General features: G+C 49.5%; 1 protein-coding gene across 28 annotated transcripts in view; it reads left to right on the forward strand.

Moving 5' to 3' along the window:
- Window positions 1–20,562, forward strand: part of LOC119844076 (DAB2 interacting protein) — a 494,149-nt gene extending 473,587 nt beyond the window's left edge. For 21 of the 28 annotated variants that reach the window (XM_043498917.1, XM_043498911.1, XM_043498909.1 and 18 more), the window contains 4 exons: window positions 1,387–1,539; window positions 7,531–7,733; window positions 11,152–11,239; window positions 15,312–20,562. In XM_043498917.1, coding sequence (XP_043354852.1) covers window positions 1,387–1,539; window positions 7,531–7,733; window positions 11,152–11,239; window positions 15,312–15,479 — 612 coding nt within the window. In that variant the 3' untranslated portion in view covers window positions 15,480–20,562. The remainder of the gene's footprint in view (window positions 1–1,386; window positions 1,540–7,530; window positions 7,734–11,151; window positions 11,240–15,311) is intronic. The other 7 variants (XM_043498921.1, XM_043498923.1, XM_043498932.1 and 4 more) reach the window with 4 other exon arrangements.
- Window positions 20,563–25,775: the final 5,213 nt, after the last annotated feature.

Here is a 25,775-nt window from a genome sequence, read left to right on the forward strand (position 1 = left end):
GGAACAATAGGGACCATTTCCTCCACCCCTTGTGGCCACGCACTTTTGAGAGACCTGCATCCTTTGCTCCTGCCATGGTCACAATTCCCAGTCCAGAGGCACCCCAAAAGGCAGGAAGCTAAGGGCCCATTTATGGCAGGGAGATAACCCAAGGGCTGAGTCTGAAACTTCAGGTTCAAAGTCCGAGATCCAGAAGGCAAGATTTACTTGGAGGGGCAGGAGGGGGAGGGGTAGTAACATCCATGTAATTGTTTCCATTCCCACTGAGCCATCATGGAATCATCTGACTCGAGCTGGGAGGACTTTCCCCAAATGCTCCTATGAAGAATTCTCCATCCAGGGCTTTCCAGCTCAGAGCGAGGGATCTGCTCTCATGCTGCTACTGCCGGTGATTGACTAAAAGGACCAGGGGGCTGGAGGTGTGAACGAGTCTCTGACATGTCTGGGTTTTCAACTTGGATCCTCTTGGCATATTCACTTTAACCCACAATGTTCAGCCTGAGACATTATTGACTACAATTTGTAGCCAGCTGTGATGGAGGAAAAATAGCTGGAAATCCACGTCTTGGAGTTTATAATGTGGTTGGAAAATCTCTAGGCAATTTTGTTTGCCTTTGGGTTTACAGAGACACTGCCCAGGGCAATAGGTGGGCAGGTGTCTTTAGCTTGCTGATGGTACAGTACTGCTTACAGTAGCATTTCTCTAGTTCAGATGGCTAGAGAGCAATCTCCTTGAAAGGAAACCCATTAATTGAAACTTACGAGAATCCCATTCTCTGAGCCATTGTAGCATTAAGAAACGCAGAGCCCCAAGGTTTGTTGTTGTAGCGTCCCTCATGTGACTACTTGCCTTGGAAGAGCCGTAGATTTTTCAGGAGGGCCCCAGTGTGATCAAAAATCGCATTTTACTTTGAAAATCTGTTTGTGGCTGTAGTGAAATCTCTGCAGCAGGTGAAGAGGCGTCTCAGTGGAGGAGGAGCTCAAGAGTTAAGCAACAGCTCGACCGGGAGGCTGAGCAGACACAACCTGTCTGCCTGCAGCATGAACTCTGACAAGCCATGTGGCATGAGATAATAGTAAGAGCTGCCCAGAAACTAGGACCTCTTGAACGGATCCCTTTGAAGCCCAGTTAACGGCAGTGGATTTGTAGGGCAGCAGAATTGGGCCTATAAAGGCAAGCTGACATTAATAAGCTCAAATAAATAACGTGCATTAACAGGCAGTATCTTTGCTCTCTCCCAGACCCCTTCGGGTGCTCTAATCCATTCCCTTCCATCGGAGCAGTACTGGGGCCTTGGGCTTGGTTGGAAGGAAACTTGCTCTCTAGCTTCACATCCATTTTTGTTACCGATTTTTCTTTTGTTATGGTTGTATGTTTCATTGTAGGCCCCTTCTCCTGTGAACCCCAATGCCCTGGACCGCACTGCCGCATGGCTTTTGAATATGAACATGCACTTTTTAGAAGATGAAAGCATTGACCCAGATTCCAAGCACAGGGATAAGCTCAGGAATAAGGACGAGCTCAGCCAAGCAGAAAAGGTAAAACCTGACTGGATTGAAACAAGTGTCTAACTAGAGAGAGTTTCCTTAAACGTCATTTAACTGAGCTGCACGGGGTGAGGCAGGGTCTCCTGGGGTCTCAGCAGCCCTGGGAGAAACCCCACTGTGCCCCTGCCGCACGTCAGGGGCAGAATGCTGGGGATCTTGCTCAGGCTTCACAAACTGGGTTGTCCCTCTTCTCAGGGCAAGAGAGGAACAGAGGGGACAGGAGTGACTATGAGAAGCTAGAGCACCAGGGCACAGCAGAGCCAGCATAAGCAATGCATGTCAGTGCCCCTGCTCCCCCACCCCCATGAACCCCCACTGCAGAGAACAGGGCTTACCAAGTGAACTAAAGAACGGAACGAAATGAACAAGGCCGGAAATAGCAGGCAGCTCTCCTGGCTTGCTCAGGGGAGGTGGGGCAAGATGAGCGCCAGCATTCAGGCTTACAAAAGCCATAAGCACATTCCAAGGATAGGGGCCAGGTTCTGATCCCAGTTACACGAGCCCTAGGCTGGCGTGACTCCATTGGCTGGAATGAGGTTGCTGCAGGTTGATGCCATGTAACCAAGACCAGTCACTCTCCCCAGTCCAAGAACGTCTCAAAGGTGTGTCTTGTGCTGGGGAGGGGGGGGGGGGTGATTCCCAGCTTGAGTGGGCGTAAATGCTAGTGCTCATCGAGCTAGCGCACTGAAAGGAGTAGTGTAGCCACAGTAGCACGGGCGGCAGCAAGTGGCAGCACAGGCTAGCTGTCCTGAGTACAAATCGGCCGGGTACCCATGGGGATGTATTCAGAGCGACAAGCCCGTGCCGCCACTCACTGCTGCCTCTGCTACCACAGCTACACTGTCATCGGTGGTGCGCTAGCTCGGTGAGACAGAGCCCAGGAATGTCCACACGAGCTGGGACTCGCACCTCCAGCTCCCAGGGCAGATGCAGCCTCTGGCTGCTGTGTTAAATCTGTGCACCCCATGCCAGGGAGTAGCTCCGCATTAGAGTTGCGAAAAGTATGTTCAGCAAATAGTAAATTCACCACAAAACGCGTTTTTTCCAGGCACTGAAGCTATTGGTGGATTTCAGGTGAGATGTCAGAAATATCCAAAAACAAAATCAAGTGTCAAAATGTTTTGCCTTGACGTTTTCTAAACGAACTCTCTGGAGGTTTCATTTCAAAACTATTGTAAGCAGCGTTGGTGGAGGCATGTTGGTCCCAGGATATTAGAGAAACAAGGTAGGTGAATCTCTTTTATCAGACTAACTTCTGTTGGTGAGAGAGAAGCTTTGGAGCTTCACAGAGCTCTGTTTCAGATCAAGAAGAGGAAGAGCTCTGTGTAAGCTTGAACGTTTCTTCCCCCTCCCTCCCCGAAGTTGGTCCAATAAAAGATATTCCTTCCCCCACCTTATCTCTCTCTCATTTCACAACAATCTTCTCCAAATGAAACATCGAGTTGAATCGCCATTCGAAACATTTCGTGTGACTCGAATGAAAATTTGGGTTGTGGGATTTTTTTTTGTTTCAGCAAGAAAAACCACCCAAAAAGATTCAGTTTTGGTTTGAAATGAACCAGATTTTTTCAGCTTTTTCCATTTGGCCACTAAGTCCATTATTTGCTCAGCACTACTCGGCCCTAGCTGTAGGAAGAGTGATGGATTGGCTGGGTTCCCGAGCTCCCAGCCCAGCCTGAGGAGGAGACCAGCATGCCTGGTGAGCGAGTGGAGCTAGAAATCAAGATGTTACAGTCAGAGTTTGCGGAAGATACTGCAACTCAAACCAGATCATTAGGGGAAGGTTTCATCAGTCACTAGGGAAGAGCAAAGAGCTTATGTCATATCTGACCAGGATTACATCACTTTTGTCTGTGATGGGTTAGCCTGTTGGTGACACCAGCAGCTTCATGCCCAACACAACAAGACCAGTCAGAGTGGAAATCACATACACTGGGGAAGAGGGGGGAGAGCTTCTTGCAAATTAAAAAAAAAAGATCCCAACAGCCAGACACTGGAGGCACTTTGGTAGCAGAGCTCACAAATGCTAATTCTGCCTCCCATTAGCCATTCTTTATCACCTGAAACTTTGAGCGCTAGTCCTCCATGTATTGTTCTGAGGGACAGGGATGTTTCTAGTTTTGTAACACTGACCTTCTCTTTCTAATTTCTCTGGTGCTGCACCATTCTCTGGGCTGTCTGTCATCTGTTAAACTTGAGTGAAATGCCAAAGCCTTCGTCGGGCAGGGACTGAGAAGCACAAGGAGAAATCTCACATCTTTCAAATAAAAGAAAAAAATGCCTGAGTAGTTTTTAAGAGTTTAACCCATTTTATTAATGGATTTCCCCCCATTTTGGCATCTTCATTGCATGAAAAGAAATATGCGGAGGAAAGCATCTGATGTGGGGAAAGGTCAGCCAGCTAGCCGCCTTCATTTTTAGGCTATAAAAATCTCGACTTCTAAATAAGAGTAGAGTAGAATCCTTGTAATTGGCACAGAGTCCAGCAGGGGTCTCAAGAGTGGCCACGAGTGCAACCGGTGCTCATGGGGTGTAGCATGGAGCACTGGAGATCAGCATGGCTGGTGTAGATGCTGCAAGAGAGCTGGGCAGCAGAGTAACGTGAGTGAGGAGCCAGGCCTTGGAAGGCTTATGCTCTAATTTACACCTGCAAACTACTCTGACAAGCAGAAGGTACCCCAGTTAGCAGACTCCATGTGCCACTTCCCCACTGGTAGTCGCTAAACTCCTTCTCACCAAACCGACTCTCTGGCAACCTTGGTTCATCTTTTAACAGATGGCCTCTCAAGTGAATTCCACTCTCTGCAGCTTCTGCACTGGCTTTCTGCCCTGCCAGAGAGATCTCCACCATGTTTTCACCCACAGGCTGAGGGAGGGACAGGGTGCTGCATGCACTCCTCCATTATGTACCCCGCCTGGGTAGAGACAGACCACGTCAGAATTACGAGGTCTGACAGTATTTCAGTAAATCCTGCTCCCGGTCAAAATATCAAAACGCAAACCCCACCAGAACCTGGTGTCTCATTCCCATGCAGCATCCTTTGTTACTTTGTTGTCATATCAGTCACTGGCATTAAAGTTCTTCATTAGCATAATCTCTCTCCCCATTACTGTAAGACTTGAATGGTAACCAACAATGAGACAAGTGTTCTAGAGACAGGAGCGACTCCCACACTCTCCTGAGGCTTCTGCTGCTATCCCTGGAGCTCCCTTATGCTGCTCCTATTTTAAGTGTAGGGTAGGTATTGAATCTCTCCGTGTTTGAGTGACTCCACTCTGTGCACTGTCTGGGCGTTGGTGTCTCCCCCTCTTCACCAGGTGATGTGCGTGAACCGTGTTGTCTGTGACTCTGTAAAAACCTGATTAAAGGAAAACCACAGTGATTTGTCACAGCTGTCTTCTGCCGTGGCTGAAGGATCTACTAGGGCTTTCTCATCTCTGCCTGCCATCATTCGAATACTTCAGATGCTCACAAAAATATTCAGCATCATGAATTCCCAGCTGTGTGGGTCGCGGTTGTAATCACTTCTCAGCCAATGGAAATGACTATAGCAATTTGCCATCAGTGGAGCTGCACTGATTGACACAGCTAGAATCTGGCCCTTGCCATCTCCAGTCAGTGAATGGGGCAGGCGTCTCCCAATCCGAGAGAGCTGCCATTCTACTAATACTCCCTGGAAAGAGGCCCTGTGTGAGGGCGTACATTGGAACACAAATGCAGCCTGCCATTTGAATGCTCAGCAGAGGCCAGGAGACTTGCAGAGCTATTGTCGAGTACCTTCTGTTCATTTAGGTTTAAAAACAAAAGGTTACATTACCAGCTATGTAGCCGCTATTTACTAAATCAATATCAAAAGCAACCAGAGCCCTCTTCATTTATTATAACCAGTAATGTACTCAATAAATTGCCTTAGCTCAGATTTGAAAGTCTTCTGCGTTTAGTCAGGTATTTACAATGTCTCAAACTCCTTTAACAGCTCATCAAAATGGCAGGTTCCTGTTTGCTTATTAATCATTGTTAATTTGTTAGAGCGAGGGCACTTTTAAGCAATTGAGAAAAGTCACTCCTTCCAAAGTAAAAATCTCTTCTCTATTGCACATTTGTACACTGGAGTTTTCCTTTGTCTAAGTAAGTTGTACCGTATGCTGAGCTACCACAATAGCTCAATACAATGTTACTGAGTAAAAAAAATCCCCCATGTTTTGAACTTGTTCATTCGTTTTCTGAGAGTCTTGCCACAATTTACTTTTATTTTACCAAAAACTTTTCAGAGCTTTTTACATGAAAAGCACAATAGGTGGAGTCTTGGCTTCATGCACTAACTCCTCTCCCATTGAGCGCTGGGTTGAAATTCTGACCCTGGGGGTTAAGTGAAAGTCAGTTTGCTGCACTGATCATCTAAAACTGCACTGGTGTACAACTGATCATCTCCGATCAGTCGTGCCCAGTGCGAGTCCTTGCTCCGAGCTCAGTCCAACTCCCATTGACTTCAGTGGGAGTTGGCTCTAAGCCATGTGTTTGGCTTCAGAAGCACCAGCTTCCTAGGGAAAATGCACATTAATAAAAGCTTGGCCATAGACAATGGGGCATTCATGCCCTGTGGGGGCATCTGATGGTTGTTTATTAGAGCAAATCCCATAGGAATGTTTGGCCCAATTAGAGTAACTCCTGTGGTATGTGCCAAATGTGGTTATCATTTGCTGGCTGCGTGATGGCCCATGTGCACTGAGTTTGATGGCTACAGGGAACAGGTATCAGCCTCACAAGACCTACCCCGACAGCAGCTGGCAATGTGGGCAGTCTCCATGGAGGATGATTGAATTGGCTGCAGAGAGGCGCTTTGACAGAGGCCAGCGTGATGAATCTTTCATTGGTGCTGCCTGTGCTGAGACCTTAAGTCTCCAGGGTGGCCAGACCAGCATCTTTCATTGCAATATTTCAACGCTTCCTTTAAAAAAGCAAATAACCATTCAGCATCGAAAGTGCTACTCGCTGAGCTCACATGATCAGCATGGTCTCCGCTGTTCTCAGTCACCCTTGGGTCCAGCTGTGTGTAATGGTGACGCCTGCCATAGCTTCAGCTCCATATAGCCCTCCGGGGCAGGGTTAGCACCTTTTGAAAAGGTTTCCAAGCTGGGTGCATCTGTGCAGAAAATCCAGCTGGGTAACAAAATGTAACACATTCTGGAACTAAGCACATCCCACCAAAACCCAACCCAGCCTCTGCGCCTGTAGGCGTGGCCTGGATTTAGTGGGAACAGTGCCGGATTCATTCTGGGTTTGGCCCTAGACTTGGAAGAATGGCTCCTTAATGAGCATTTTCACTGGCCTTTGACTACAGGTGCTGTGAGCTCTAAGGCTGTTGCTGCCCTGGAGCCCAACCATGCAGGGATCGCTATTAATGAGCTGTTGCTTGGGCTGCAAGGCTTTCACTTCCGGACAGTCAGGTCTCAAATGTTGTCCCTAAACTCGGGCCGTATGAACCCATAGGAAGGCAGCTTTTCCTAGAATGCCAACTGACTGGATTCAGATGCAAGCATGTGCAGAATTCACAGTGCCACCCCTTGATTTACACAGACCTGACGAGCAGATGCCTGAAGCCAGAACCCCACCCGTGCTGCCTCACCTGGCTGTGTCTAACCCTGCACTGCTGTTCAGTCTGAGCAGCTGCCCGCATACATTTGCCAGGCAGTCGAGCTAACTTGCATCCTCATTTTAAGTTCCAAACTACACTAACCAACCATTCTCTGCACCTGCCAGTGACCTGTCATCCCAGCAGAAGGGCAGCCCCACTCCTCGTGCAGTCTGGAGGAGAAGATGGAAGAGGAGAAGGTTTTGAGCAGCTATTCAGGGTTGCTCCTATGCGGGTTTGCAGCTAGTCTAATGCGAGGAGATGGGCATGACTGGGTTACTGGAGAGTCTTGGTGAGGGAAAAGCCCTAGCAATAAAAATGCCTTGTGCTTTCTCCTTGAATGCTGCAGTACCAGCAGGACCTGGTGGTGCTGCAGGACAAGCTCCGCATCTCCAACAAGAAGCTGGAGGAGTATGAAAACAGGTTCAAATGCCAGGAGGAGACAACCCAGAAACTGATGCTGGAGTACCAGGCCAGGCTGGAGGAGAGCGAGGAGCGGCTCCGCAGACAGCAGGAAGATAAAGAGATCCAGATGAAAGGGATCATCAGCAGGTATGGTGGGGGGCGGAGAGAGAGAGAAACCCCAACATCTAAATGATTGTAGCAAGGAGGTAGCTGCATGTAGACAAGAGGGAGCCTGGGAGCTTTAGCTCCCCTCCACCCCCCAAAATAGTTAGGGATTGTGTTAATAAAGGAAACAATGAGTCTGGAATAGAAGCTGGTTTATGTCATTGTTAATAAAATGGATAAATTTAGTTGTGATAGAAACTACACGTTCAAGCAACAGGCAGCCACTAGTACCTCATTGTGTTTTAACTCTAGCCTCACCCCGCACTAGCTGTAAGCAAGCAGGATGCTATAGCTCAGCTGAAGGGGAGCAGCAAGCTTTCCTGGAACCCATGAGGGCCAGTTTAATTCTTCTGAGGTAGCGAAATGAAGGCAGGTCATTGTGTGGGTCTCTCAAATGATATCTTACAAACAAGGTTCATCACAAGTCTTCAGCACAGCCCTCTACCTCTTAAGCAAGGAATAACCTTCTGTTAGCTGGTTGCAATAGTAGGTGGTTATCCTCTATTGATGAGCCTTTAGAGGAAGGCCTACCACATAGTGAATATGTTCAATCTGTGTGAACAGTCAAGATTCTAGGGGTGGGGGATTGTAAGAATAGAGCGTAATTACTGTTTGTAGCAACTAGGAGCCCTTGTAATGGAGCAGAACTCCATTGTGCTAGGTGCTGTGCAGGCACACAACAACACGACAGTCCCCGCTAAACATTCTTTGCCATAATTCCTCTCCTGACACTGGTGTGCAGTACACTATGGCCCACTCTCTGCTGCCCTCTGTCGCCCTAGTCGTAGGGGGAGTGTGGCATCTCTAGCTATAGATTGCAGAGTGCTTTAGGATGGACAGTGCTGTCTAACACTATTTGTTACACACTCAAAATGGCCACATCCAAGCCTGGCAACAGGATATCCTGGAAATGGTGCCCTGAAACCTCTCGTCATATAGTCCCATCTCACGTGCAGGAGTAATGCAGTGCCCAAGGCCTTTGATGTCCAAAGATGAACAACTGGCCCTATGCCCAGTAGTGAAGGGTGTGAATCTGGGATGGATCCAACCAACTGGAAATTTGTGCCTTCTTTTAGACTGGAAATAAGACATACATTTTTAATGGAGAAGTAATTGCCTATTGGAACAAGTCTGCCAGGGTCATGGTGGGTTCTCCATCGGTGACACTCTAAATCAGGATTGGCTGGTTTTCTAATAGATCTGCTCTAGGAAGTATTGGGGGATGTTCTATGGCCTGTGTCTGATGAGGTGATCACAATGGTCACTTCTGGCCTTAGAATCTATGGATCCAGGAAACCTTCAAATTCAGAGCAGGTTGTGGGTTTACAGGCTAAATCCGGAACCACGTGTGAAATTTCCAGCTAGCTCCTCTCTCAGTAATGGGCTGAATCAAAACTCTTTAAGCTTCCAGGAGCTTGGGCTATCTGAATGTAGCTCCTGGTGCAGGGCTGTAAAAGTACTTTGATATTTACATAGCACTGTGTCAGCTCTGAAGCACTTCAGACACTGGGCCAGATTAACCCTTAGCATAACCCATGGGAGTCAGTGGCGTTACACTGTTGTATGCAAAATACACAGTCATCAAAGCACTACATTTTCAATCAATCTGTATTTCTTGGGCTGCGGGGAAGTAGTTCTGAACTCAGCCCTGACCCCAAGCTACAAGAGAATCAAACTTCTTCTGAGGTGCAGGCAAGTCTGGGCAACTTTTAGCTTTTCACTGTTTTTCCATTTCCTGGGATCCAGCTGGAAATGGAGGGGCCCTCACCCACTCCCATGTGCTTTCCAACCTCAGGTTTGCAAACGTCAGCTATTTTTCTCCAGCGACCCTCTGCCCCTTTGGAGGGGCACCTGTCTCTTGTAAAGCTCAGGATGACAGAATCCATAGATTTGCTTGGTTCATGGAATGGTAGAATTCAGAGATGGATGAGACCTCTGAACCCAGCCCAGCTCTCTGGGCTTAGGGTAGGATTTTCCCTTTCAGTATGTTATTTTGTCCTGTTTTCTATACCCAAATCAATGGGGCTTCTGCCTCTCCCCTTGGGAGATTATGCCTCCAGCAGACATCTCTCACGGTCAGGAAAGTTTGAATGTTCCTTTCCATCTCATTACTCCAAGCTGGCATCCCAAGTAACCCTCTGCCTCCGTGGTGTTTACGTACATATAGGCTGTTATGGCCCAATGTCATTGTTGTTAGCCAAGCTAGACCCGTTCCGTTCTTTTAGCTGCTCTCCTAAATCAGCTACTGTAAAGCTCCCTCCCTTCCCACCTCATCCTTTGCTTGCTCACATCTAGCGTAGTTTAACAGTCAGACAGCAAACAGCCCGGTTTTGAACTATTGGAGCAGAGAGTTTTGGTTGATTTGTTTTTTAACCAACAAGCCTCTCAGGGCCAGCCGTTTTCCATGATCCCAGCCCTATTCTGATCTTAACTGCAGAAATTCCACGTTCCTGAAAGTGGGCTGCTGTGTGTGCGAATGCCGACAATGTCATGTGAAAAAAACATTTTTTGTGCTCCCTGAAGGGGGCGAGGGGGGGGGGGAGATATGAGGTGAGAGCTTCCCAGTGGTTTGGCCTGGTATTTCACCCTCGCTCTGAGCTTTCGAGATGTAAATCAACCCTTTGCTTCCTCTGTTGTCAAGGAGTAAGGGAAGAAATAATCTGAATCATTCATCCCAGGAGGCTGATTTAAATGTCTACCAGACTAATGGCGTGGTGGCTGGAGGTGACAGAGCCGCTATAGATCCTAGCACGTGCAATTAATGGACTCCTGCACCTGGATGCTCTCTGCAGCGGGGCATTGCCTTTCAGGGTGTTGGATCCCACAAAGAGGTGATCAGAGCAATCTCACCCCCCTGCTAGGGCAGCCTCCTAGGTCACCAGAGAGCTGGCAGCTGTGCTGGGCTGACCCACTCTGCACGTTGAAGAACTGAAATGAGCATGAAAGGGATGAAGGACGAGCTGGGGAACTAGCACTTTCTAACATGGTGCCTAGTGCCTTTCTGCTCCAGGCAAGCACTCACAGCTAACCTGCAATGGCCAGGGGTAAGCCAGAGTCATTCCCAGCTGCTGGCTAGGTGCTGGACATGGGTGGGTCTGAGCATAGTTTCTAATATACAGGTGTCCCTATCACAAAATCCACTACGCAGCCGGCAGCCTCAGCAAGAGCAGCCAAGGAGCTGGAATGGGCCAGTCTGTCCTTCCAGGCAGGGCCAGGGCAGGCTGGCAGCGGGAGGGAAGAGGTTACTGCTGCTGCCCATGCTCTACTTGTTTTGGGCACAAAGAGGTGATTTTGGTCTCCCAGGCAAGCTCCTTGCAGCAGCACGATGCACTGTTTAATAACAGCAGCTAGACTCTCTGCTTCTTGGAACTAAACGTTTGCTTCTGGGTTCTCTTGCCAGATTGATGTCGGTTGAGGAGGAATTAAAGAAAGATCATGCAGAAATGCAGGCGGCAGTGGATTCCAAACAGAAGATTATTGATGCCCAGGTCAGTACCCTTTTAATGTCAGGATGTACAGCAGCCCTGGGGGAAAACGATCCCCACTGATGTGCAGAGCCCATTGTTACTGTCCCAGGGGGCAAAGCGAACATTGCATTAAACTGATGTCAATCCAGATCACAGGTAAGGTTTTGGCCTGTTGTTATTACCATCATGATGTTTGCATAGCTACAGCACTATCCATCAGAGGGGCTCAGACCTTTGTCTCCCTGGCAGAAGATAGTGAGGGTATGGGGAGGCTGAAATGGAGCTGGGGGATTCTGGGACCCTCTCAACTTCAGTGTAGCCTTAGAAGGGGCTGATTTAAACCCAGAGCAAGAGGAGTCTGAGTTAATGGTGGAAGCCTGTCTCTTTCTAGTCTCCCTTGGGTGCACAAACAGGATAACATCACCACCTGCTGCTCAGGTGCTTCTATATCCCATGCCCACTGGTAACTGCAGGGAGATCTCTGGGGAGAAATTACCATGACAGGATTATAAAAGTCACTCCTTCCCTTTATGTACCAGGAAACTCTCCGATGTTTGTGCTTACTGGCCATGGGTGTTGCAGGATGGAGAGAGGTGTCCTGGAAAGCCACCAGAGAGGGGAAGGGAAGATGGAGGAAAAGGGAAGCAAGCAGGTGTAGGTCAGAAAGTCACCTACCATGCACTAGTGACGAAGGCATTTCCCCATGAAATGCCAGGAGCAATATAAAGAAAGTACCGTACAGAGAACATGTACCCTCGAGTAGGGTAGTGTAGCCTGTTCCTTCTCGGGGCTGCACGCCCCATCGAATGACTAAAGAGCCCTGATAAAGAGTTCAGAGCATGAGCAGGTATCTACCTGTAGGAAGACGGTACAAACTTCCGACATCACTCACAGGTCCCCTTTCCATTGAGCAGCTGGATGGCGGGAGAGGCACAGAAAGAGTCTTCTTCTCCTTCTCTAGGCATTTGGCATAAAGGTAGCTGTTTCCATTAGCAGGTCATGTGTAGGACCCAGCTGCTCTCTCCTGCTTGGGACAGCAGAGAGACTCCTCTAGTCACTGTTGAAAATCTGCCTGAGCTGAGCTTTTACCTCAGCCCCCTGACAAACGATCAACTTCCCGCCCAACAGTTGCAGAGGCTCCTATTAGCCAATGAGCTGCCGATAAGGAGAGAATTCCAGTGTTGGCTTCTATTTGTTCAGGCACAAATATTTGAAGCTAGTTTCCTAGCTAACTGTAGCTCCCACAACTCAGCTCATTAAATACACATGGCCACAATTAGCAACGGGTACAAAAGTGGGGGCAAAGGTCTGTGGGTGTGAAACAATGCCTGAGAGAGAGGCTGTGGATGCTGACATTCTGCTCTAGTTTGAACACAAGAAAAGAAGATCAGTGTTTTGGCTACCATCTGCAGCCAGGTCCCACTATTCTAGACTACATGCTTAATGACCCTATTTATCATGGACTGAGTCACCATTCTTGAGTAATGATTTACGGGGTAGCAAATGGGAAAGGAGCAAGGAGAACCTGGTGAAAAGGAATCGGTTTATCTTTACAGTCATTTGTTCAGCACTAGTAAATCAGCACATCCACCTCTCTAGTGTTCAAGCTGAGCCTAGGAGAGAGACGGGAGTCCATTAACAGACAGCTATCGACAGCATGCCTTCTGTAACTTGCAAAGTGTGCTTGACTCTCTCGGCCTCACCTTGGCCCTCACGCACTACCTGTTTCTCCTCCTTTCAGAGCTAGCCTCCAGCGCTGCTTGGCAAGCTTTTTAAATTGGATTTTAGGAACTTTCCCTGGGGCACAGGTAGAGTTCAGAGGAGGGCACCTGATCCCATCCACTAAGAAGCATTGCTTGCTTCAGAATCTCACACAGCCGGGCCAGGCACCAATCATTCCCCCCATCGTCCAGACACGGCCACCTAAGAACCCCGCTGATCAACCAGCATAAGAGGCTCCCTTCTTGCTGGGCAGGGGCCTGAACAGGTCCCAGGAAAGCAGAACTGAACAGAAAGTTAATACTTTCTCCCTTGTGAAATTTCACCCGTTCAGGTGGGTTCGCCACCAAACTTCACACTTTTGTCTTTCCTCATTGCTGCTGCCCAGAGAGCTCCGGGCAGAAATATAGATATCAACGTGGTCTCACTCTGCCAAAATGCCCTTTGATGCTCTCACTTGTCGTGCACAACTCAGACAGATCCATGGCCCATACACTGCTATGGATCAGGCTGAAGGTGACGGCTCACTCGTTTCTTTACATCGGTGATGCTTTAACTATGAGCGAGAGCAGTGGTTACAACACAGGCATGCCTCAGTTATCTGTGTCCAGCTCTGTTGGGCAGTGCTTTAAAGATTCTAACCCCCTAAGGAGACACAGCCCATTTGCTGGCGTTTCCTTTTGGACTCTTTTCCTACATGGATGCGCTACCATTGGAGCAATGAGTGGAAACAAAGATCTACTTTGATTTTCTAGTTTAAATTGGCCAAATCCTGATCTCCATGAGCACTACTCCTGAGTAAAGACTGCTCGCAGCCTCCCATTGTGAGGCGCACGTCCCGGAGAGCAAGCACCACAATTCAGTGTTGATAAGGTCTGCTTGCTCTTCTAAAGGAACTAGTGCTGGACCTGCTCTGAGTTGGAGCATTAAAAACGGAATTGCACACATTCCTCAGACGAGTACCTACACCCTAAATCCAAAGTATTACAGCCCACAGGTGACTAGACTGGGACAGGCCACAGGCTGACAATAGGCACTGGTGGCCCTCAGTCCCTCCTGAGGCCCCGGCCATGGCAGGGAAATGATGAAGTGAGATATGCCCAGTGACCTGTACCGACACGCTGCAGAGGACGGCAAAAAGCCCCAAGATCCCTGCCAGTCTAATCCGGGGGGGGATTCCTTCCCCACCCCCACACATGGGGATCGGTGAGATCCTGAGCATATGAGCAAGAACCAGCCGGCCAAGCGCCTGGAAGAGAGAATGCTCAGGGCTACCTCCGAGCCCTGGTGCTCCCTGTTCAGTGTCTCATCATCGGCCGTGGCCAGCCCCGATGCTTCAGAGGAAGAAAAAAACCCCAAACCCAGAACACCCTGGGGGTCCCTTCCGGACCCTGCAGCTGCAACCCTAGAGCATGAGCGTCACCTTCCTATTTGTAACCAGTTTCTGTGCCTCTGGGTTCCACCCCACCCTAAGATAAGCCTCAGTGCTAGAATTGCGTGCGGGGAAGAACGGTATTCAAAGCCATGTATACACAAACCGTCACCAGTCCAGCCTCTGAGCATCCCTCAGGTAAGTATTTCTATCCCCAGGCTGCAGCTGGGGGAACTGACGACGGAGGGAGGGTTAAGTGACTTACCCAAGTTCACAGAGGGAGATGGTGTCAGAACCAGATGGCAGCACAGGACTGCTTGGCACCCATCCTTGTCATAACGCTGGACTCTGCCCCCTCTGTATTCAGCATGAAATGGGACCCGGCCGTCGCAGCTCTCCGGGCAGGCTGCGAGGCGTTTGAACAATCAACATCCATTAAAACAAAATCAATTAAACATGGATATGAATAACCATTGAAGGAGAGAATTGGGTTTTAGAACATGAACCTTATCCTCAGTCTAACTGCTGTTGAGTGGGAGGAAAAAAAAGTGTGTGTGGCACACGGCTGTATAATTGGGAGAATAATAGAAGCCATTTTATCTCTGTTTTGTTGAGAGTCAATTAGAACATGATGAAATGAATTTAGCTCCGATTCCACTAGCTGGAAAGCCTGACATGTTGGAGTTTGTGTGGGCCGAGCTGTTATCTGCAGAGAGGCTGGCCCAGGGAGGGCAGGGCTGGCAGTGGTATCTGTTAACATTGTCCTTTGGGACAGAGATTTCCCAATACCCCTGGCTCTGAACTGGTACCGTTTACTCAAATTGTCCAACCCCCAACAACTGCAAGCTCCTGTAAAACAGGACCTGTGTCCAAATCCTCCCTGGGTTTGCTAAACCAAAGCTGACTCTGCTTTTACACACCTGTGCCAAGAGATGAGGTATCATGGAGGCAGTTTCCACAGGCATGCTCACTGAAAGTGCCCCACTTTCTGTTTGGTTGCAGGAGAAACGTATTGCTTCACTGGATGCGGCCAACGCACGGTTAATGAGTGCCCTTACTCAGCTGAAAGAGAGGTACAGCATGCAGACACGTAACGGGATCTCCCCCACAAACCCAACTAAATTACAGATTACAGAGAACGGAGAATTCAGAAACAGCAGCAATTGTTAACCCGCGGAGGGAGCTGCTGCAGGAGAGGAGGCCTGGCCTGAAAGACTGCGCAGCAGCAGGGGTGAGCCGTGCTTCAGAGAATGGCTGCTGTCTTTCCTCCCCACTCCCCAAGGAACCAGCTCCTTACTGCAGACAGCGCACTTGACTGCTCCTTGGTGGGAGACGCCAACGCCAGCAAGTTGAGGGGACCAAAAGACCGAGTTGTGTGAAATGTGTGGCAAAAGGAGAGCTCCGTATATGGGGGGATTGCTGTCACTGGTGGATTTAAGTCAGTGTTTAATGTTTAACCTTTTCCTTCTCCAACTGCCCCCAGGACACACCTCACACTCCTCCTGGCCCATAATAATGGCCTTGGCGTGACAGTAAGCAAAATAAAGGGGTCTGGGAAAGCCTGCGCCAGGCCACTCAGGCTAGTTAAAGTATGTTCAGTGGTGGGTTCCTGCGGGTAAAAGCTCAGTGGAGGAGGAGAATGTATCGTTGTGAAACCCACTTAGTCTGATTCCAGCCCTGGTCAGGAAATGCTCTGCCATGGCACTTAGTTTGCTTGGTGGGTCATTCTGTGTAGCTTCAGGTCGGGATGGCTGCAGCACATCGCTCCGGTGCACTGCTTGGAGTATGCTCCATGCACTGGTCCATGAACAAGCCTTTCCCCCGGCGTTGTTCAGTAAGAGAGATTTCCTGGGCCACTGTCAGTTTGATGCTCACACAAGAGAACTGGTGTTTGAATGAAATCCGAGTGACTCAGGAGAGTAGGGTCTGAAGTGCAAGGACAAAGCTCGCTATGTGTGCGGGGTGGGAGCCAAAGGAATGCTGGCACAGATAGACAACAGGGCAGGTCACCTGGGAGGGGAGTGAATAGCCCTTTAGCAAGAATTGCTGGGCTAAGCAGTGTCACAGCAAGTATTACCTCTGTAGGAGTCCGGCGCTCACTGGAGAATCCATGCATATTACACCTAAGATGGCACCTTGCAGCAAGAGAACAGCTTTCTGTATTTGCTTTACTTTTTGCCAACCTACTAGTCAGACGCCAAGCCAGTGCAGCTGGTGCAGGCTTGTGTCCAAGGCAGTGAGACTGTTGTACACCAGCAGAGAAGCGGAGCTGGTGTTCTAGGGATGGTTTCTTTATTTCTAGGTGCAGCTTCTTCTTGGCAATCTAAGGAGGGGAGAGAGGGACACATTACCTTGTCACAAATATAACACAATGAGAAGTTCCACATGAGTAGCATTCCACTAAACTTCCTGCTATTGAACACAGCAAATATCATGTCCACTCATCTCACCCAGGTGCTTAGCTATTGGGTTGTGAAGTGTGGGTTACTAGCCAAAAATCACTCCAAAAAATGTCTTGAAGCCCCATCACGATTCAGGGAGTGGAATCGGTTTTACACCAGAATTTGTTTAGGATGTGGCTGCTTGATCGGAAAAGGAAGGGTTATTTGTGCGGGGGGCGGGGGTGCTATATGCAAAGGTATGTGCTAAACATTCAGGAAAAAGAAAAACCCTGAAGAAACATGAAGATTGGTAATTGTATTTCTTTTCTTTCACAGTATGCATTAGAAAAAAATACAGCCCATTTTCTGGAATACTGTCCTCTTTAAATTGGGAATGAGCACTGCACGGAAATTAACAGCCTCGAAGAATGTAAAACATGGTCATAAGGGAATAACCAACAAGAACAGCAGCAGCCACCGAAATTCCCATGGTCAGGAGGCACTGTGCAGACATAAGCCAGGATTAGACTTTCCTAACTGCTGAAACAAGTAGATTCGGCACATTCAGACGTGTGTTGCTCAGCGGAGGGGCCATCTCCTTAGAGGGGGATTATGCCACTGACCTGCTGCCAGTGCAGGGTTTTTTGTTTTTGTTTTGTTTTTTTTAAAGTTAGTCCTTCTTGATTTCCAGTCTCAGAACAGGTCATTAATACGGAGACCCAGAGAGATGGTTTCTCTGAGACATGGATGCCACTGTACAGTGTATAGGACATCTGCCTATTCCACCCATTAGGAGCACATACTTGCTGTATGCTTATCCTAGTTTGCCCAGTGCCCTGTTTAAATGTACAGTCAGAAGGGACTAGGATACTGAATTGTGCGTAGGCTTAGGTCCCAACTCCAGTCTGTGCTAGCAGGAGGATGTTTGCATTTCTCTGTTGTCCTGCCACCGCAAATCCTAAAAAGATTCACTGTGGAGGGGATTATTTTAAAGTTAAAGCTGCTTTTTTCTAAAAGCTTCTCTTCCACGGAACCCCCCAGCCCAAGTCACATAGGGCTGCAACTTCTGCAGCTCCGGACTTTGGATGGTTGACGGGCTGTCTGCGCTTGAAGCTCTCCACACGCAAAGAATGCCGTCCCATCTCTTGATTTAAATTCACAGTGTGGCATGAACGTAAGACCAAAAAGAGGAGCTCCTCAGAGCCAAGTGACCATTGAATATTGGAGAATTAGCACAAGTGGCTTTGAAGAAGCTTACAAAACTGACAGCCCCTGGAGAAAGACCCAGACAGGTTAGGCGTATACAGGGTACTATGAACAATTTGATACATATGCTTACACCCGCCTTTGTCTCAGTGTCAAATACCTTTAAAGAACCCTGCAAAAAAAAAAAAGACTCTTTTTAAACAGCTGGTGCCCGGAGATGTACTTTTAGCTCTGGTTATTTTTTTAGGGTCTGAAATATTCCTCCTATGAAAGATGGAAGCTGTTTCACATAGAATGCTAGGAAGGGGTGGTGAATGGGTGCCATAGTAGGCACTGATTTCCATTCTTACATGGAAACTTCAGGGAATTATTTTTGGATGCAAATTCAGTGCTCACCCTAAGAACTGGCAGGGGGATCCCCTGTCTATTTAGTACTGAAGCTAAGTACCATACATCTTAACCTACTCCTCAGCCCTGAGCCAATCCATTGCTCCCAAAACTTTTTAGGGACTACATTACAAACTCTTGGTTAACACCAAAATCTCAGTTGAAGCATGCACAGTGTGCTACTGGTGTAGCAGAAAAACCTAAACCCTTCCACAGGCAGTTATTAAAAAACTAACATTTCCGGATCTGACACCTTCTGATCTGTAGTTTCCTGAGCCAGTATGAAAAGGAACTCAGTCCCAGAAGAAATCTCTTCTTTGTAGAGATGTCCCCTAAACTTCAAAACATGGGATCCAGATCTGGAGGTTGGTTCAGGCCCATCTCTAAGTGTGTTACTTCAGTTTGTGGGTTTTGTTATTTATAAGCTGCACACCAGTGTGTGAGGGTGTGAGTGCAATTCCTGTCCTCAAGCCTGGTGTTTCGCATAGCAATACCAGAGACAATTTGCAGAGGTGCTCCCAGCAACAGAGAGTAAAACAACCACTCTACTGACCATCATGCGACCTGCTGTTTTCGTTCTCGTGCTTTCTGCGACAAAAGCCTATTCTAGTGCAAAAACTGTAACTGTGTAAACAAAACAAACATTCACAGATTTTTTATCTTAATGCAAGTCTTACAATTTTTTGCATATGTTCTTGGTGTTTGACTGTAATGTACCTATTCACCTAACAGTTGTATATAGTAATTTACTTCTGGTGCTGCTTATTTGGGCAGGAGTTGAGTGTCTCTACTGCTGGTTTGCTTGGGTTTTTTTGTTTTTAAACAGAGGTGGGCTCAAGTAAGCAAATTCAGATCTGGGTTCAGATTTCAGCTGCCCCTTGGGGGCTGGGATGGATCCAGGGTTTTGATTTGGGGTGATGGAGAGAAAACGTGCGAGGCGTTGGGGTGTGAAATATCCCATGGTTGCTGCACGCTATGAGTCTAATACAGCGGGGGTTGTGCTTTAAGTTCAGAGCCAGAAGCTCCAGGGAGACTTCCTACCAACTACAACAGTTTAGTAACCAACTGCTTCCCCCCCAATCTATTAGGCAGAAATGCCCTCCACCCAAACAGGTCCTTGAAAGTCTGCACTCTGTCCCTTCAGCATTGTGGTTTTTGCTTGTCCCTGTTAGAGCATTCCTGGAATTGTGAGCAGTGTCTTGGCTCCCCGCTTTAGGACAGCTGGGTAACTTACTGCCAGATGCAGGACACACCAAGTTATGCTGGAATCAATAGACTGGAGGTTTCCCCAGGCATGCTATAGGGCTTTGCTGGACCTGGGTGACAACAGCTGTGCTTCATCAGTTCCACCAAGCTCATTACCCTCCCCTGAGAGAGCACCAAGCAAATGTACGGGGGGGAGAGGGGGGAACAACCCTGCACTGATCTCCAGGGCCCAGCCTCCTCACAGATCACCTCTGGGTCTCTTCCATCCCTGTTCTGGCATGCTGCAGCCCTGCCCCAAAAGGGGCTGTATTCAGGGTGAGCTGGGACTCCAACTCCACCTTTCTTGTCCTGGAATCTAAAGCGAGTGCGGCTGCTGCTGTTCCTTAATTCCCAAGCGATTCCTTGAACTGCCCCAGAAGGGAGGCTGTTCACTTCTAGCCAGATGCAGAGTCTGCGCTAATGGCCCCCCACCTGACGGGTCAGCTACGGGCACCCTTGTGTGAATGCTGTGCAGAGAAGCGTTGTCATTTTCTTTTCTTGGAGGGGGAGTATATCTAATTTGGGCCAGAGAGAAACCTGTTCATCTGCTGAGCAGGGGCTTTCCAACCCATGGACAGTCTACAACAATCCTCAAATGCTGGAGCAGGGTTTTGGTTTTGCTCGTTAACTTTCACGGGTAACGTGAAGTGTGACATTGCTGTAAATTTTATGTGGTTCTGCATCAACTATCGGTACCCAAAGTGCAGTCTCCATGATCCCATATTCCTTTATCATCCATCACTGTGTCTTAAGATATACCTCTCTCTGTATATCTGCTTAGGCTGATAATAGTTCCTGATGAGCAGTCGCTATGTTTTATATTCTCTTATGACGAAAAAGACAAACAAAAAACCTTTTTTGTAAGTATGTTTAAAAACAAAGCAAAGTGGAAGTGTTTGCTGAAACTCCTTCAGCCTCTTTTAAACTATATAATAATGTACAGAGAAAGTTGTTGGTGTTCAAAGAGATGATGTGGACGTGCAATTTCTGTACATTTGCAATTAGAAATATTAAAGATTTATTTAGCTATTTTATGTAAGGTTTCCTGTAGCTTTAATCAGTCAGATACTACTCTGTTTGGCCCTGGGTGGCAACCTGACCTGGCTTCTGCTGTCTGAGTCATTAGTCTTCTATGGGAGTAAATACTCCAACACAACTACAGGTCTCTTCAAGTGCTTAGTGGGAGGGAGGATGTTCCTAGACAGAAACAAAAAGATCGAAGGGGAGATGCTAGAAACCACCATATTAGGGTCAAGGTCTCAAGGGGGAGGATTGGCACAAGCCTGATCTCTGGTGAAACTCAGAACAGCACCAAGGCATCAGAGGACATTCACGCTCCACCTTGCACCCACCCCTACTCTTCTGGACACAGCCGTGTTAGACTGATGCCAGACATGGGGCACAGATCTCGGAACCTCCCCCTACACCAGGAGAACAGTTGAACAAGATACAAAAGAAAGTTCCAAAGTGCATAGACTTAGGAGAAGGGAATTTTCTAAAGCAGAGCAAACAGCCCAGGGTTTACTAAGATAATGGCAGCACCAAGGTGCGTGCCAGGGAAGCAAGTTAGTCCTGGAAGTAAGGGATGACTGATCAGACATGCTCCCCCTAGCACCAGCCCCCTCCCCTGTAGGGCCCCAGAGACAGTGATACCTTTGGCTACAGCACACATACCAAGAAACTAGATCCCAGGAACAGAGACACTGTGTGCGGCTGGGATCCACCCCTACGCCGGGCAAACCTGCCCCCTTGCAGGGGAGAAGTACAGCAACCATGGGCACTCCAACAGGCCCAAAGCGGGCATTCTACAGCCCAGGGGCGAGGGGAGACCCCAGCAGTGGGCCGCTGCACCCAGTGCACAGACACAGCCTGGGTGCCAGTCCTGACACAGAATCCCTGCTCTGACACGCTGGATGCTCAGCCTTCTGGATGCCTCCTGACAGGCTCATTAAAATATTGTCACAATTAAAGTGGGGAACAAGGAGCCCACATCAGGGCTGTGGGTTTTCCGAGCAGGGGGAGGCAGTTAAAGAAACCACTTTCCTCAGATTTTCCAATTTGCAGCCCCATAAAAGGAAAGGCATGAGAAATCAAAGTGCCTTCCTGGCGCTGGCTATTAGGGGAGGCATGTGAATAAATCAGCCCAGAGCTGAGCTGCCACGCTGGAAATAAGAGTCTGGAACAAATGCTTCCTGTGCAGAGCGCCCCTACCCTGTACTCACAGCTAGGCCTCTGGTCCCATTCCCTCCATGCGTTGCCTGTCTAGCCCCAGTAAACCAGTAGCCTCCTTCCACTCACACCGAGTTGCACTTTCCTAATAGCTGACATTGCCTTGGAACGTGGGGTCCTTGGGGATGCCAAAGACTAAGTGCATGTAAGCTGAATTGCAGCCGCCTCTAGGGTGGGAAGCAGCAGTTTAAAGCACAGCAACATGATCATTTAGGTGAGGCACAGACACATACTTTAGCCACTTGCCACACCCAGAGGCAGAATCCAGGATCTAGGAGGCAGAATCCAGTTAATCCAACAACGACTAGCCAAGGCCCTCGAGGTAGCAACTCTTTAACAGTTATACGTGGGCAGAGATTTAGCTATTGCCTTTAACATGCCCATTGGGCAGAAGGTAATACTGGCCCCAAGGGAAGAGTGGTTATTTGCTACCACCCCGAGGGATTTCCTTGGAGGGCTCCAGCCTGACATGGATTTGCTCGATGAGCTGTCCCATGATTATAGCCCCAAAGTGGCCTATGGCTGCAGCCAGCCTGGGCACATGGAGGTAAAGTGATTCATGCCCTGGCAATGCCACACCAAAGCAGAGAGCCTTCCGCAAGGGGCTGCAAGCTAGTGAGAGCACAGAGGAGAGCTGCACTACCTGCACTGGAAGGGGGTTGCTCGGGGGGGGGGGGGGGGGGAAGCAACCTAGCCTCAATGGCCCCATTCCCCAAAGGCCCAAGCTAGTCCATTTTGTCATGCAAGCAAGCCTGGCACTTTTTCAGCCAGTTTGTTTGCAGGCGTCACTCTGGGCCCCTGAACGGCAGCCAAGCAGCTTGGGAGGCCAGGGGCCTTTGTCACTGGAAACATGCAGTCACATTCCCTCCCCACACACCCCATTGTTAGACAGATCAGCTTCCCCGCCCGCCAAGCAGGGGAGCCTATAGGCTTATGTCTACACTGCACCCGGGGGGGAGGGCCAGGGTCATGCTCCCTTGAGGAGACCTGGTGAGAGGAGCAAGAGCAGCGTCGCTGTGGTAGCAGAGGCTGGGCTGAACTTCGAGCACAGAGCTGTCTGCATGCAGCAGGTACGAACTCTGCCTGGCTCAGTCCTGCCTCCAAGCTAGCGCAATGTGAGCTGGCAGCAGTACACGTGTAACACACCCACCTTCTGGGGGTGGTGCTCTGGCCCATCCAATGGCCCTGAGACCACCTAAACTGAGTCTGCTCTACAGCCTTAGCTAACAGCCAGCTGGCTTTTAGCTTGTGTGGTAGAGGCGCCTGCACTAAGCTCCAGCGGTTTCCGGTTCAATCCCACCCACCGATGCCTGGGGTCTGTCGACGTTCACAAGCAGGAGCAGCCCACCTCTGGCCCCTAGTGTAGGCATAGCCACCGCCAGAGCACTAGCGGCTAGAGCCTCAGGTGTAGGATGTGATGCAAGGCCAAGGTTTGGCACCTGGTGTGGAGATTCCCCATTGCTGTGTGTGTGTGGTGACCCCTCGCTTGGGATACACCCCGCAGCGAGGACCGGCTGTTAGAGAGAATTCACCAGCGAGCAGCTGAGCCACGTTGGATTGACCATGGCCCAGGTGTCACAGAGCAGAACTGGGCTTGCTGTTTGGCCAGGGCTACAAGATCCCTTTATGAAGGAACCCCAGGCTTCAGTCTCAGAGAAGCCACCCACACAACACAGGTACTTCTTGCAACAGCGCCAGGTATCCAACTGGCTAGCGGGCTGCGATCACTGCCCAAAGCACCATGCAGGATCGGCTCCCTCACAGTCTCTCTTCAAACCTGGCCTTTATGCTAGGGGCCGAATTGGCTTCCTGCCCCTCAACCTGCTCACCCCCTTGCTTTGGGGAGAAGAGCACTGTCACTGAGCTAGCACCAGCAGACCTGGGAGCCAGGCACGGCCCTGGCCCCAGCCCCAGCACCTTAAGCCTGGCTGGTAGCATTAGCATTGTCTGAGTCCCACTGAACAGCTGCAGGGATTTCAGACAAAGACCTAGCCCTGGGCCAGGACTTATTTCACTTCCTCTCTCTTATGGCACCCAAGTGATATTTGTCTAAATATCTGCAGCCTGAAGCCCTCTCTCTTAGCCTGCAATGGGTATCTGCAGAGTCACTAACTCTGAGGCCCTGGTTTCTCCACACTTGGGCCCAGAGCTGTGTTGCTTCATTGCCCAGCCATGAGAAATGGGCAGCTATTGTGATGGTGGTGCTTGGAGAGCGTGAGGAAGCAGCTTTGTGCCTGACTTCTCCACACTTCAGAGCACCCGGGGTCCCGGGCAGTGACCTGGGTCCCCTGGGGGCTCACTGCAGTCAGGCTGCAACACATTTCACCTGAAAAGCGAAACCAGGCCCAGTACAAAGGGTGAATGGAGGGAGAGGGGGAGAGAGGCAGGCTTCTTGTGAATAACCAGTCTGAGCATTGGAGGTTTGTGCTGATACACTGGGACAATCAATGTACAATTACAGAACTACGTTGCTATCAATGCCGTCATGTTATTAGTAAGTACGTGTATTACCGTAGGGCCCAGGAGCCCAAGTCGTGTCGGGGGACCCCACAGCGCTAGGCACTGTACAAAGACAGCAAAAAGACAGTCCCTGCCTCACTGGCCGGCTGGGAGGGCTCAGGCAGGGCGGTCTGTCTGTGAAAGTGTGCAGAATGTCAGAACGCGGGGCAGAGGTGTGCGGGGGGGGGAATGCACATGGGACAAGACAGAGATGCTGGATGTGGCGCTGTGAAGGAGACACATGGGAGTGACATGACAGCCAGACATACATGGGGAATGTAGTATTGCAGGTGTGTGGGGGATGCATCATCGCAGGCTGATAGCAGCTGGGGAGGGGGGGTCCATAGAAAGCACACAGCACCCACCCCGAGTGGCTCTCAACGCTCAAACTACTCCCGAGTCTCAGGGGGGCTGTGAGTTCCCCAAATGTTTACCGAGATGGTCAGAGCGCCGGATGTGCCAGGCACCTACAGGGACAGGCCAGAACCTTACTCCTGCAGCAAACCCTTCGTTTCCCCTGGGTTTATGTTTTGAGACCCTGGGGGGGAAGAGGCAGCAATAGGGCTTGTTTTGCATGGTGTGGGATGGGCCCTTTCCTCATGAGCCTATATGTCATGATTTTGACAGTGGAGAGCTATGCACACTGGGGAGATGTTAGAGCTGCAGAGGAAGATGCTCTACCATGTGGGAAACCGCTCTGCCTGGAAATGCGGTACAGGCCTGGCCCAGAGCACCCTAGTCCCACAAAGACAGTGGGAGATAAAAGAGACGGCACAACTCTGCCTGAGCACAAAGCTGCATTTGCTGGCTGTGTTGTTCTGACACTGCCCAGACACACAGCCAGCGAGCTGGTCCCAGGAAGGATAGCAGATGAAGGGAAAAAAAAACCTGCACACACAAGATTTTACCCAGCAGTTGGAATCATTAAGGCTGCAAGCAGCACTGATCTAATGCTGGCCAAATCTCAGCTCATGACAGCTGATGAACTGGCTTCATTAAAGAACCCCCTGGTGTCCTTGCAATCGCATTTCAAACCTGGCCATTATAACCAGAGGCCTAATTGGTTCCTTGCACCTCAAATCACTTGCCACCTTGCTTTTGGGGAGACCAGCGTTTTCACTGAGAGGAAAGGCTGGCCCACCCCAAAGTTCAGTCATGGCAGTGCTGAGGCACAGATCCCTACAGGGTCAGCCCCAGTGGGGGTACTGCTCTTGGGGCATTAGGGGGGCAGGGCAGGGCATGCTGGAGGGGTGGCAGAGAACAGACTCAGCAGGGCTTTGCAGGCTGTCACCCACAGTCTGCCCCCTTGCACAAGCCTCAGGTTTGCTAGCTCTGGCGTGGGGGGAATTAGCTCATGGTGGCAAGTGGTGCACTACAGAGGCAGGTCACCCGACCCTGGACAACACGCCACCAGAGACTTCTTTCCTCCCTAAAGGGCATTTGCCAACTCCAGAGAACATCTCCGCTCCAGCATCAGAGCAGGGAATTGCCATCTCAATCCTAGGTTAACGCTAAGGCC

This window comes from Dermochelys coriacea, chromosome 16 (genome assembly GCF_009764565.3).
Source record: "Dermochelys coriacea isolate rDerCor1 chromosome 16, rDerCor1.pri.v4, whole genome shotgun sequence".
NCBI lineage: Eukaryota > Metazoa > Chordata > Testudines > Dermochelyidae > Dermochelys > Dermochelys coriacea.